This window comes from Sminthopsis crassicaudata, chromosome 2 (assembly GCF_048593235.1).
Source record: "Sminthopsis crassicaudata isolate SCR6 chromosome 2, ASM4859323v1, whole genome shotgun sequence".
Lineage (NCBI taxonomy): Eukaryota > Metazoa > Chordata > Mammalia > Dasyuromorphia > Dasyuridae > Sminthopsis > Sminthopsis crassicaudata.
In genome coordinates, this window is record NC_133618.1 from 227,823,465 (window position 1) to 227,837,755 (window position 14,291).

General features: G+C 36.4%; 1 protein-coding gene across 4 annotated transcripts in view; it reads right to left on the bottom strand.

The window, feature by feature from the left end:
- Window positions 1-14,291, bottom strand: part of NUGGC (nuclear GTPase, germinal center associated) — a 96,847-nt gene that overhangs the window by 59,461 nt on the left and 23,095 nt on the right. For 2 of the 4 annotated variants that reach the window (XM_074288409.1, XM_074288410.1), the window contains exons 4-6: window positions 13,448-13,556; window positions 10,954-11,176; window positions 7,572-7,799 (exon numbers count right to left, since the gene is read on the bottom strand). In XM_074288409.1, the coding sequence (XP_074144510.1) occupies window positions 7,572-7,799; window positions 10,954-11,176; window positions 13,448-13,556 (560 nt within the window). The remainder of the gene's footprint in view (window positions 1-7,571; window positions 7,800-10,953; window positions 11,177-13,447; window positions 13,557-14,291) is intronic. The other 2 variants (XM_074288411.1, XM_074288412.1) reach the window with 1 other exon arrangement.

Below are 14,291 nucleotides of genomic sequence, written 5' to 3' on the forward strand. Positions count from 1 at the left end.
ATCACTCACCTAATGAGAAAGGTGCCATAGATAATTAGGCTTCCACAGCTAGGGCTCTAAATCAGTTTGGGTTGTTCCCAGAAAGCAGAATCTGGTCTAAGAAATTCTCTGAGGTTCAGGGAAGTAGGGGATGCATTTTGAGGTATGCTGGTAAATGTTTAACACCCAGCTATTCAAGAAGGAAAATATACAAAATACACTTTTCAGAATAATCTGCCTTGTTAACATTTTCTCCACCACTTTTTTTAAGTTTTGACAATCAACAAAACAATAACTCAAACCCTGATTTGTAGATAGATGATTTTGGAGGCGTGAATGCTCACAATGAAAATTTAATAATGGATTCTGAGAGCCTGCAAGAACTGGCTTAGCACATCCCTATCTTGTTTAGATCCCTGACAAGTCTAAGATGGGAGGGTCTTTATGTCGTTTCTCTGGTGTTCTGTCCAGCAGGAAGCATGCTGGAGAAACCATTTATAACTGTGTTTCTCCCTCCCCAGAAGTCCAATATCTGAGGGAGAGAATTGGGGAAGTTATTTGTAGGAGGATGTCTTAGTCTATGATTACAAGCAACTTTGAGCAGGGCTAGGTTACCTCTCTGATAAAATAATTGTCAGTCTCTACCCAATTACCTCAGAGTAAGTTTGAAGGTCTGTGATGTTCATTTTCAGCTGTGTCTGATACTTTGTACCCCCTCTACTTGGGATTTCTTTGGCAAAGATACTGGAGTGGTTTGCCATTTCTTTCTCCAGTTCATTTTACAGGTGAGGAAACTAAGGTAAACAGGGTTAAGTGATTTGTCCAGGCTAGTAAGTGTTTGAGGCTAGATTTGAATTCAGGAAGATGAGTCTTCCTGACATCACACATGCCACTCTATCCACTTAGCTACTTTCTGTTGTAACTGAATTCTAAAATCTTTTCAAGTTCTATTGTAAGGACCCTTTAAATGGGTGGGCACAGTGCAACAGGAGATTGAGTGTCCCAGAAGTATTCTCTGTGGATATAGGACTGCCCTGTGGGTGGGATCCTGTCCATATTGAGATAGCTTTGTAATGGGTGGCTCTCTCGCTGGCTGGCTGTGTGTGTGACCTCACAGGCCCTTTATAAGCCCACTGCAGACAGCAGTCGCTCTCTTTAACCTGGCTCCCTAACCTGGGGTAGCTGAGCCAAGCTGATGGATAGCTGAGAGGTAAGAAGTTTGGTAGTGAACACGTAGGTCTTCAGACCAGGTATTCACTAAGGAGTTAACAAGTCAGGGCATCAAGTCAGGGCATTATGTGAGTAGGTATAATAAAGGCTTTTAAGATTACATGTGGCTGTTCTTGAGTGCGCTACCGGTTATTAAACTACTATTCAAGAAATTGTGGCCAGAGACCTTTGAAGCCTCAGAGGAGGTGAGCCGGGTAGAGTTGACACTGCAAAGGTCAGTGGTCAAAAGTACTCTGTTGGGCCTAGGACAGACTGGTAATAGTAACTGCCAGGAGGGCATGTTGCATTCTATAATTCAATGATTCCATGATCATGGGGTCATAGGACTCAGGCTGGAAGGAACCTCAAAGACCATCTAGTCCAATCTACTTATTTTAAAGCCAAAACCCAGGGAAGTTAAGTGATTTAACCAACTTCACAAAAGTAGAAAGTATTATCAGAGAGATCTGAATCCAATCCTCTTAGAGCACTGTTTAACTTATTTAGCTATTAGAATAAGACTCTTCTTTTTCCCTATGGTTAATACGAAAATTCTGGTAACTAAGATGACAATGATGACCAAAATTTGGGTATACTTCTTACTATGTCAATAAGCTTATATTAGGTATCTACTATGTGCCAGACACTGAGCTAAGCAAGGGGGATACAAAGAAATGCAAAAGACAATCCCTGCCTTCGAGGAGAAAATAACATGAAAATTACTAAGTACAAACAAGCTACATATTGAAGGAAACCAGGATAGCCAGGAGATGGAGACATGGAGGAGAGAGCATCAGGCATAGGAGATAGCCAGAGATAATGTCCAAAGTTGAGAGGTGGAGTGTCTTGTTGTAGAACAGCCAGGAACTCGTGTCACTGGACTGAAGAGTACATGTTGGGAAATAAGGTGACCATGCCTGGAATGGAGAGATGTGATCTCTTGTTCAAGAAACATCAAGGCTGCCAGAGGCACTAGATGGAAGAATGTACACTGTGTGTGTGAGGTGTAAGAAGTCTGGAAAGGTGAGGACATCAAACAGGATTTTATATTTAATCCTGGAGGCGATAAGGGAGCCACTGGAATTCATCAAATAGGGGAGAATAGCATAATCAGATCTGTGCTTCAGGAGGTTCTCTGGGCTTCAGTTACTTTACATGTAATGTTGAGGTTATAAAGTCTTGCCTTTGTCCCATTTGTTGATATTAGAAAATTCTTCCTTATATTAAATCTCAATTTGATTTTCAATTTCCAATTTCTCCCTTCCAGTCAAGATTACCTCTTTGTCTGTTTGACAATCCTTCAAATACTTGTAGGAAGGTAGTATGTCCTCCCTAAACCTTCTCTTTTTCAAGTTAAACATCCCCAATTCAAACATTCATTCAAAAAAGCATTTATTGGGGGCAGCTGGATGGTACAGTGAATAGAGCATCGGCCCTGAAGACAGGAGGACCTGAGTTCAAATTTGAACTCAGACACTTCACACTTCCTGGCTTTGTGACCCTGGGCAAATCACTTACCCCCAATTGCCTCAGAAAAAAAAAAAAAAAAAAAAATTATTAAACCTCTTCTATGTATCAAGTATCACAGTGGGTGCCAAGGAGATAAAGACAAAAACAAAACAAATAGCCCCTGCCTTCAAAGAAGAAGGGATTCTATTAGGAACAAATATGTGTAGACCCATACATACATACACAAATATACACAAACATATATACATTTACACACAGAGCAATTTTCAGAAAGTTCCTCAAGACACGATTACCTTTTGCCTCTTTTTGCTCCCTCAGTGCTTAGCATAGTACCTGACATATGGCAGAAGTTTAATTTTATGTTTACTGATTGACTGAAAAAGTTAAAGTAAGAAGGGAGGACATTTCAAGCATGGTGAGTCATTTTGTACAAAGATGCACAGACAGGAGACAGAATGTATCTACAGGAGACACAGAGTCCATTTGGGGAATATTGCATAATAAGCCTGGGAAGGGAAGCTGGAACCAGATTGTGAATGGCTTTAAATGCCCAAATGGAGGAATTTTTATTTGGTCCTATAGGCAATAGGGAACAACCAGAGGTGACAGAAGAGAGAAGCTAGAGCTGTGTTTTAGTCCTATCAATTTTAGTCTGTATGGAAGACAGACTATTTTTTTTCTAGTCAATAGTTTGCATTTATTCTTTCTCTAATACATCCATTTAGCAAATATTTGTTTATACTGAAGTAAAAACTCAAGGGGATTCAAAGACTGAATGAGATATCCTCAAAGAATGTATAGCCTTACTGGAGAATTTAGTGATGAGATCCTGAGTAACTAGGTGGGGTTGGCAGAGAAAGCCGGAGTACTTCCTGATAAAATTATTCCCTGAGGCAAGCAGGGAAGGGCTTACTGGAGATCAGCTCAGCCTTATATCAAATGCTTTTTCTGCATCTATTGAGATGATCATATGGTTCTTGTTAATTTGATTATTAATATGGTCAATTATACTAATAGTTTTCCTAATATTAAACCAGCCCTGCATTCCTGGTATAAAATTCCTACTTGATCACGATGTTAGCTCAGCCTTATAGTTTACCCTCTGTGGAGTTTGTGGGTAGGTAGCTCCACTCTTCTGGAGGACAGACTATTGACAAGACAGAGACCAACCAAGCAGAAGGCTAGTGCAGCAATTCAAGCAATGAGCTAAGGTGATGTCTGTATGAGTGGAAGGAAGCGGACCGATACTGGAGACTTTGTGGAGTTAGAATTGACCACTTCCAGAAACAAATCCTCACATGGCCTAAGTTTGAGGTCCCTGTTTACCACCCTGATTGTCCTCTTAAAAGTGCTCTCCTGCTTATCAAAATACTTTCTAAAATGTGGTACAAGATTCTTTGTAGTGGCCAGAAACTGGAAACTGAGAGGATATCCATCAATTGGAGAATGGCTGAATAAATTGTGGTATATGAATATTATGGAATATTATTGTTCTGTAAGAAATGACCAGCAAGAGGATTTCAGAAAGGCCTGGAGAGACTTCCATGAACTGATGCTGAGTGAGATGAGCAGGACCAGGAGATCATTATATACTTCAACAACAATACTATATAATGATCAATTCTGATGGATGTGGCCCTCTCCAACAATGAGATGAACCAAATCAGTTCCAATAGAGCAGTAATGAACTGAACCAGATACACCCAGCAAAACAACTCTGGGAGATGACTATCAACCACTACATAGAATTCCCAATCCCTCTATTTTTGTCCACCTGCATTTTTTATTTCCTTCACAGGCTAATTGTACACTATTTCCAAGCCTGATTCTTTTTGTACAGCAAAACAACTGTATACATATATTGTATTTAACTTATACTTTAACATATTTAACATATATTGGTCAACCTGCCATCTGGGGGAAGGGGTAGGGGGAGGAGGGAAAAGTTGGAACAAAAGGTTTTGCAATTGTCAATGCTGAAAATTATCCATGCATATAACTTGTAAATAAAAAGCTATTATAAATTTAAAAATAAAAAAACTTCTTGTAATAGGTAATGAAATCTCCAAATGTCTCCTTTGGGACAGCTTAGATTGTTAGGCAATATTTCTTTATATTAAACCTGCTTGTCTAGTTAAAATAAAATAAAATAAAATAAAATGTGGTGCCCAGATTACGATTAGGGCAAACAGAGTACAAAGGACTATTGCATATCTGCTCTCTGAAGACATGGCTTCATTACTGTAGCTTATAGCAGAATTAGAAATTAGAAATTAGATGACTATAGGGATAGAACACCAGAAAGACCTAAGTTTAAATCCAGTAATCCAAAGTTACTAGCTTTGTGTTCCTGAGCAATTCATTTAACCCTTATTTACTTTATTTTCCTCATTTGTAAAACGGGGAGGAAAATAGCATCTCCTTTTCAGGACTGTAATGAGGATCAAATGAGATAATTACAGGTCTGGCATACAGTAATTAATATAAAATCTAGCTATTATTAATGTTATTAATATTGGTTAATGTTATTTTTAATATAAATTCTAGTGGATATTAATATTATTTATATTCTAGCTATTATTATTAATATTAATATAATTAATATTATTATCATTACTATTTTATGGATGCCACATCATTCTGATTCACCTTGAGCTTGTGGTCTACTAAAATGCCTAGATCTTTTTTTCAGATGACCAGCTTCCTAGTCATATCTCCCTCATTTTGTACTTATGAAGCTAATTTATAGTTGTTGAATGAAGAAGAATCCTCTAGAGGAAGATCAGTTTTGAACTACTATAATTATAACTATTCATATTTACTTGGAACTCTGAAGTTTAAAAAGTTGCCTGGAGGCAACTAGATAAGATAAGATAAGGTAAGATAAGATAAGATAAGAACACTGGCTCTGGACTCAGGAAGGCCTGAGTTAAAACTTGACCTGAGATACTTACTTGATGTGTGAACCTGGACAAATCATTTAATCCAAATTGTCTCTGCCTGCCCTGATCCCAAAAAGTATTTTCCTCACAACATCCCTATATGGCAGTACAAATATTTATTGTATTTTGCTGATAAACAAAAATGAATAGTCAATGAGCACTGGAATTTGAAGGGGTAAGTGCCTAGGTCTACTGAATGCAAGACCAGTGGTTTTTGTTTTGTTTTGTTTTTTTCTGCTCATATCCAGCTGCCTTCCATAAAAATACAGACAGATCTGTTTCCCCCTAGATCCAGGGGCTCTTCAACCAAAGAAAACCTCCAGATATCTTCTTGTAGTGGCCCAATTCCAGGACAACTTCCCATAAATTCCCCCTTCACAGATAGCAATTCAGGGCTACTCCAAACTACACAAGCACAGACCATCAAACTGAAGGTCTGCAGAGCATTGTTGTATGCCTATGAAACTTGGACAGTATACCAACACCATGTCAGGGTACCTAATTTCTTCCATTTGAATTGACTTAGGAAAATTATGAAGTTCACCTGGCAGGATAAAACACCAGACACTGAGGTCTTCTCTTGAATTAAACTGCCAAACATTCCAACTCTACTCCAAAGAACACAGCTCTATTGGGCTGGCCATATTGTTTGAATGCCAAACACACACTTGCCAAAAAGACTATTTTATGGAGAACTCATACAGAGAAAACACTCACAAAATGGTCAGAAAAAGTGATACAAAGACACTCTCAAGATCCCAGCATGTGTGCCCCCATCAGAGAAGAGGCTGTGTTTTATGAACAAAGCAGAATTGAAGTAGCTCAAAAGAAACAAGAGATATACAAATTTAGAGAATCCACCTAAAATGTTCACATGGACAATATTTGTGGCAGACCTGTGGCATTCCAAGCTCACACCGGTCTGTTCAGACACACCGTAATTTGACTCTAACATAGGGATGTCACTTTGGTCCTCTTCAGAACAAAGGACATCAACCAATCAAACTACATCTGGATTTGTCCCACAGCCAAAGGTACCTGCCCCACCTGGTGCATGAACACAAAAATGACTTGTCCTGTTAGCCAAATAGCATCTGATACAGCATCCACTAACATTCTATACCTAGCCTAAAACCCTTCCTTTTACTATCACATGTGTTCAGTACAGAGAAGCACAGTGGATAAAAGGTTAAATCTGGCATCAGGAAGACCTACAATCTAATCTCATGCTCTTACTACTACCTGTGTAACCATGGAGGCAAGTCATTTAATTTGGACAAAAAAAGTTCCATCCTGATTCTAAATATAAAGATCTATAATCATATGACCTCTTAGTGCTTTACCAGTAAAATGGGGAGAATAATAGGAATTACTTCACAGGTTTGTCCTCATAGGGCTGTTTTGGAAATCAAATGTGAAAATATTTGCAAAGTGTTTTGCAAATTATAAAACATTATATAAATGCAAACTATTATTATGATCTATGATAATAGCATCCATCTCAGGGTTATACTGAGGTTCATATACAATCAATATATGTGAAGTACTGTATAAACTTCAAAGTACTATAAAAATATAAATAATTATTAAATTTATTATTATTAAAGATTCACAGTCATAGCTTTCTTTGAGCTTTGTCTTCCCTTATGAATCCTTTTCCCCCACCAAAGTAGGTAGTATTAAGCATCATCAAGTCTATTTTATAGATGAGGAAACTAAGTTTCAGAGAGGTTAAATGACTTTCCAGAGTCTCACACTAGTGTCAAAATTAGACTTTTAACTTAAATCCTCAGTATTTCAAAACAGATCTTTTTTTACTTTATGATGCAGAAGGACAGATCCAAAAGATCTGCCTAAATGAGATAAGTTCAATTTTTTTTTTTTAAAGTCATCCACTTAAGAGACAACAACCACTCTGCATAATGGAATGGCACATATGTGATGTATAAGATAAAAGAATTTGAAAGTTACCTCTTCTCCCTTGAAGGTGATGATCCTGGAGGCAGGGATCTTTGCTCGGGGCTTTGCCCTCAATAACTCCTCATAACTCTTCCGTTCTGCTCCATTTCCATACAGCACTTGCAATTTCCAAATAGCTTCCTCCACTGCATTATCTCTGTCCCAAGAGTCCTCTTCCCCATCCTCCTCCTCTGGCCTTTGTAAGAGTGTGGTGAGGTTCCGCAGCTCCTCCTTCCACTCCTGTTCAAGCAGACCAGGAATACAGGCTTCAGGACACAATCTCAGATCAATTGGGTAACTTGCTCTATCACCTGCCTCCCTTATTCCCACTCTCATTTCCTTTCTAGGGGACTTTCCAGGTCTCTAAGGAACTCTAGGTTAAACTGTGCTCCATGTGAATGTAGCTGACTCAAAGAATCACAGACCTTAAGAGCTAGAAGAGATCTCAGAAGCCAATTAGTCTAATTCATATCTGAACAGGAATTCCCTCCACAATATATTCATCAAGTTGTCATACAGACTCTCCTTTAAAACCTCCAGGGAAGAGAACAAATTGCCTCTTGAAGCAACTGATTCTCACTTTTGGGAAGCTCTGTTAGAACTCCATATGAATTTCAAAAAGATCTGATTGCAGTAGGCAAGATGGTAGAATAATGGAAAGTACAACTGAGTTCCTCACATGGCACCTCCAAATAGGTCTAGAAAATACATCAGAGTTTTGATTGGGGAATCTAAGTGGGAAAAAGTCATTTTTCTAGTCTGGGTCAGCAGAAGGAAATAAATCTGAAGACCCTGATTACAGAAACTGCTATAAAACATTCCATCACAGGAAAAGAATTAGCATAAAAAAAGAGGTTCCAACCCAAGGAGTAGCTCAAACCTTGTATAGGATATAGGAATAGATGCCACAAGCAGTTGTTGTTCACTAAGCAATTCTGGGCCTACAAGTTGTATCCCATTGAGCCAGCAGTGTTTCAAATGCTGTTGACAGTAACTTAATCCACTCTATAGGAGCTCCAACCAGGGCACATCCACAGGTGTTTTTCTCAGATCCAAACTCCATTCAGGAATTTCTAAGACTCAGTCCAGAGGTCCAGTAATCAGACTTTGTCCTGAATCAGACTATGTTGGAATCATTGAAAGCTTGTAGATTCCAGTCTGAGCTATCCCTAAGATCCCTAAGATTTTAGAATAACACAACACTTAATTACCAAAGAAAAGGAACAACTAAACCAGTCCAGACTTTTCCTTCACAAGTGTATAGAATCTGGCCCCTACATCAAGTCCAATGTTAGAATGCAGTCTAGGAAAATGAGCAAATAAACAAAAAGAATCCCATCATAAAAACTAGTAACAGAGTTGCCCAAGACATAATGAGAGAAATTCTCTTTTTGCTTGTTTTTCTACCCTACTTTCTAACTTGAGGCTTTAAAGGAGCAGAGAGTTTGGAATATATTTCAAAAGGCAAATAATATAGGCTTACAACCAAGAATTACTAACTCATTAAAACTGAGTACAACATTTCAGGAGAGGAAAGGACAGACAATTTTTAAAGACTTAGGAACTTCGGTCAACTGATGATCAGCCAAAGGACTCCTGGTGAACTTGTTCCTTATCTCCCAAAAGAGATGTGATAGACTCATATGAGCAATCCATTACCTGGTTTTTGGACATGGCCAATGAAGGAATTTGTTTTATTATGGATGATTTCTCCCCATTTGGGGATGGAGAAAAGGGAGAAAGTGGATTTTTATTGATTGAAAAAAATAAAAAATAAATTTTAAGAAGATCTAGCAGGTATTTTTGGAGTATAAGAACAATGTGAATTAACAATACAACTTTTTTTTTTTAAATCAGAACTGTGACTTTATCAATACAGAGAACTTTGAATAAAGAAATTCCTTCTACCCATACTGATTATTTTGTGACATTTTAGAGGCTTTCTTTGTAAGGATGTAAAAGTTGTCACCATTGATGCTTATGATCTCTAATTTCCTCAGGGATACTCCTCACATGACACCTCCAAATAGGTCTAGAAAATACATCAGAGTCTTGATTGGGGAATCCAACTGAGAAAAAGTCATTTTTCTAGTCCAGGTCAGCAGAGGAAAATAAATCTATGGACCCTGATCTTTCTAGTTGACTTGCAGCTGGCAGAAGTGACTTGTCCAGAGTCATATTGGTGAGTATGTGTCAAAGGTGGGACTTAAATCCAGGTCTTCCTGAATCTGAGGTCAGCTCTCTATCCAATAAATTATTCCATCTTTCATAATAGCATGATGTCAGTCAAAAAAAAAAAAAAAACTTATATGGAACAAATAATAAAATAAAATTGAATTTTTTTGTTTTAAAATTTTTTGATTATCATTTTAATCAATCTTCTTTGTTTTGTAGAAATTTAAAAACATTTTTAAAGCTTTTAATTTTCAAAATATACGCATAGATAATATCAACATTCACCCTTGCAAAACCTTGTGTTCCAACTTTTTTTCTCTCCTTCTCCTCACACCTCTTCCCTTGGGTGGCAAGTAATCTAATATATGTTAAACATGTGCAACTCTTCTATACATATTTCCACATAAAACTGAATTTTAAAAAAACTAATATGATCTCAGAGTGGCATTTTAAAAGCCCCAAGAATTCCAAGAATAAGGAAGTGATAGTCCTTCCATATTCTGCTTGATCCAACCACATCTAAAGTATTTTGTTCCATTTAGGGAGCCACATTTTATAAAGCACATTGACAATCTGGAAAATGTACAGGAAAGAGCAACTAGAATAGTGAGTGCCTTGAGTTCATGCCTTGTGAACATATATTGAAGAAATTGTGTATTTAGCCTGAAGGTACTATTATAACTGATTTAAAGCATTTAAAGTGCATATAAACCATGGATCAAACTTATTCTCCTTGGCCCCAGAGAACATAACAGCTGAGATTTGCACAGGTAAATGTGGGCTTGATATCAGGAAAAACTTCTTTAAAATTAAAACTATCTCCAAATGAAATGGACTACCTTGGAAAAATCTTTAGTATTGGTCTTGAAGCAAACACTAAATAATCAATCATTCAGTGTATTGTAGCAGGGAGCCTTTTTCAGGTATATATTGAACTTTCTGGGGTTCTATATGTGATCTTCTCAATCTATTCCATAAGATCTCAATATTGAGAAAATCAGACTCCATGACCTCTAAGTTTCCTTCCAGTTCTAAAGATATGATTCTTTGATTGGTTACATTCCTATAATAATAGCTCTCATTCAAAAAGGCACAAGCTCTCTTTATAATAATTTAAAAGCTGACGACCATTTGTCCTGATGATCTCCTCATTTTTTTTTTAGGGACTTAAGATATCAGTATAAATAGTCGATACTCAGAAGGGGAGTAGGTTACTTACTTGGTCAGAAAGAAGATGAATTTTGGCCTCATATTGTTCACAGCTGCTGGAGCTCACTTGGACTATACAAGATGTGCATACATTATCTCCTGATAGGGGCAGAAACATTGCCTGATGGATGATGGCATTGAGCAGGGAACTCTTGCCTGCTCCAGTTGCTCCAAAGAGTCCGATATAAAAGGGATCCAAGGATGACTTTTCAATCAGAGCAAGAAGTCTGTTTCTATAAGAATAAAACAGAAATGGATTTTTTTAATGTTACTGATTTTGAGAGAGACAGAGACAGACTAACAGACAAACAGAAAGAGACAGACAGAGAGAAAGAAAGGAAAAGGGGAAAGCCAAGTTTTTTTTTAGCTTGAACATCAGTATATTCAATATATACCATATTTTTCCCACCTGTATACAGAAGGAAAGGAGGTACAATTTCTTATATATTTCCTCTGGGGCAAAACTTGGTTGTTATAACTATTTTAATACCAATATCATTCTTATATTAATTAATTGATATAATTATATTATATTAATAATAATTTAATATAATTATAATTATTTTAATTCTTTTTTCTTGTTATGTTCTGTTACCTTATTGTAGTATTATTATGAAACTATAGAAGACTTGAAAGTTCTCACCACCAAAGTCCTTAATACTGTCAAATGACCTAATAGCAAAAAGAGATATAGTTTTTATTGATAGAAATGCCATTAAACAAGGATCATTTGTCATCTGTTTTGGCGCTGCACCATATGGATCATGGGATCTTTCTAGTTGACTTGTAGCTATCTCCTATATATGTTATCTCCCCCATTAAAATGTAAGTTTCTGATGAGCAGGGTTGTGTTGTTTTTCTCTTTGTAGCTCCAGTGTTTTTCACATAGAAAAAACATAATACTTTTTCATTCATTCACTGTATATGTATACTTTCAATACTGCTTACTGAACTACATGCCAGCTCACATAACATTTTCCATGTCTCTGAATTCTTCATATTAACAATTTCTCACAACACATTATTATTTTATTGTATTCATGTGCCACAGTCTATCTAGCCATTCTCCAGTTGATAAATATTTACTTTGATTTCAATTCTTTACTATTACAAAAAATGCTGTTATGAATGCTATAACTTTTTATTTTCTTGAGCTTCTTGTGATATATCCTTAGTGGTGGGATCTCTGGATCAAAAGGGCATGGACATTTTGGTCAATTTCTTTGCATAATTAGAACTCATATTTTTCCATCTGAAAGGGCTGCCCCTTGAAAGAAGAATTGGTCTGAATCAGTGTACTTCTAAAGGATAGAATTCCTAAAGCCCCTATTCCAATTCCACTTCTGACATTTATTGTCTGTATAACTATAGGCAAGTCACTGCCTACAAAATATTTGTAATACCCCCAAGGTTGTTGTGAAAGTCAAATAGTGTGTACACTCTACTTTGTCAACATTAAAGCACTATGTAAATACCTATTATTGTAAATGCTGGTCTCTCCCCTATTCTTTATTCTTTGAATATTGCCTATTAATACTAGGCCAGTAAATTAAATTCCCAAGGGCCTGGCTTCAGGATACTTCTTTTGTCTACTGTCTGGCCCTTGAGAACAGATGTCTTTGGATCCTTTGATTTCCAAGAGTTCTTAACATTCAGGGAAACCCTGAGGTAAGATAGGAGGAAAAATACATCTTTACTTCAATATAATTGGTTTCTTTCTAAATTCTAGGTATTTATTTTATGAATTTAAAAAATATTATTTTAATAAAGCATTCACCAGATTGCCAAAGGGTACATGACACAAATGAGGTTAAGAATCCCTCATCTAAAACTAACAGTTGGAGATTGCAGAGAGGAACATTTTAACTCAATATGAAGAAGAAATTTCTAACAATTACAATTGCCAAAAGATAGGTAGTTAGGTAATTCAGTGAATACAACATTAGATCTGGAGTCAGGAAGGTCTGAATTCAAATATCTGTGTAACCCCAAGCAACTCCCTTTCCTCTATCTAACTCAATTATAATAATAGAACCTACTTCCCAGGGTTGTTTTGAAGATAAATAAAACATTAATAAAGCACTTTACAAACTTTAAAATGCTATATAAATGAAATCTATCATTATTGTAAGAAAGAGAATTCCCCATTATTAAAACTATTCAAGCAAATGTCCAGTCACAGGTGCTATAGAAATAACTCCTTCATTGAGTTGAATTTGATCCCTTAGGGCTCTTTCAATATAAGTTTGTATACAATTGTGATTTATTGCTTTATCTTATCTAAACAGAAATAAAATTGTAGTAACAATAACATGGTTTCTAAAGTAAAAGAAATGGCAACAGATGTCTAACCTCTAACCAACATCATTGGAACTCCTTCCTGATTCCTCCTTGCTTCCTGAGTGTCTGTTTTAAGATCTCCTCTTTCCTTTTCTCCCTCTTATATTCCCATACTCTAAACCTTGTATAAGATTTAAACAATTGTTTTAAACACATGGACTCACATGAGATACTTGACCCCACCAGGGATGTCATCATCTAGGAAAGCAGATTGGATAAGTTTCTGGTAAGTGTTACTCAGAACCCTCCTGGTTCTTAACTCCAGCTTTTCATCTGAAATAAAGTAGAGAATGTGTTTATTTTGGTATACACAGTGGAGAACCCAACCTTGGCTCCCTAGAAGTGAAGGTAGGGGATGAGCTTTCCTGAATATTATTGTAACTCTAGATTAAATGATTTCTCTCACAAAATCCAAATATTGTTACAAATAATTAAAGAAAGGGAAGTAGAATTTTAAGAAGGTTGACAGCTTGTCATTCTTTGAAGAGTTTGTGAAAAGACTATAAGAGTTAACTGTCATTTTGTGAGAGTTTGGGGTTGTTGATTGCCATGTATGACAGATTATAGACGAACAGCCTAAGGAAAAGATTTGCTGTAGAAAGGAAAGCCTGAGGAGAATTATTGAGAAATTTTGACCATAAGCCTGGGAGTGTTGCATTATTATAGATAATGATTACTATGCTAAGAAAAAGTCAGCAATTGAAATCAGCTACTTGGAGGTGACTCTAGATGTATTTTTTTCATAGTTGATACATTATTGAATTATTTAAATATCTTTGTCACATTGTTAATTTTTTGTTACATTGTTAATAAATTATATAACCAGTAGTGTCTATGTTTAATGCTATTAAGACTGTATACTGAAAGATAAGCTAATTAGTTAATTAATTAAGGATACAACTTTAGTGCTTTATGAGAAAATATCATCATAATCTTTGATTACCTTTTAGTACATTTTAAGAGAATTAATAAATAGGATAATACATAAAGTAGGAGAGTAAAGGGTAG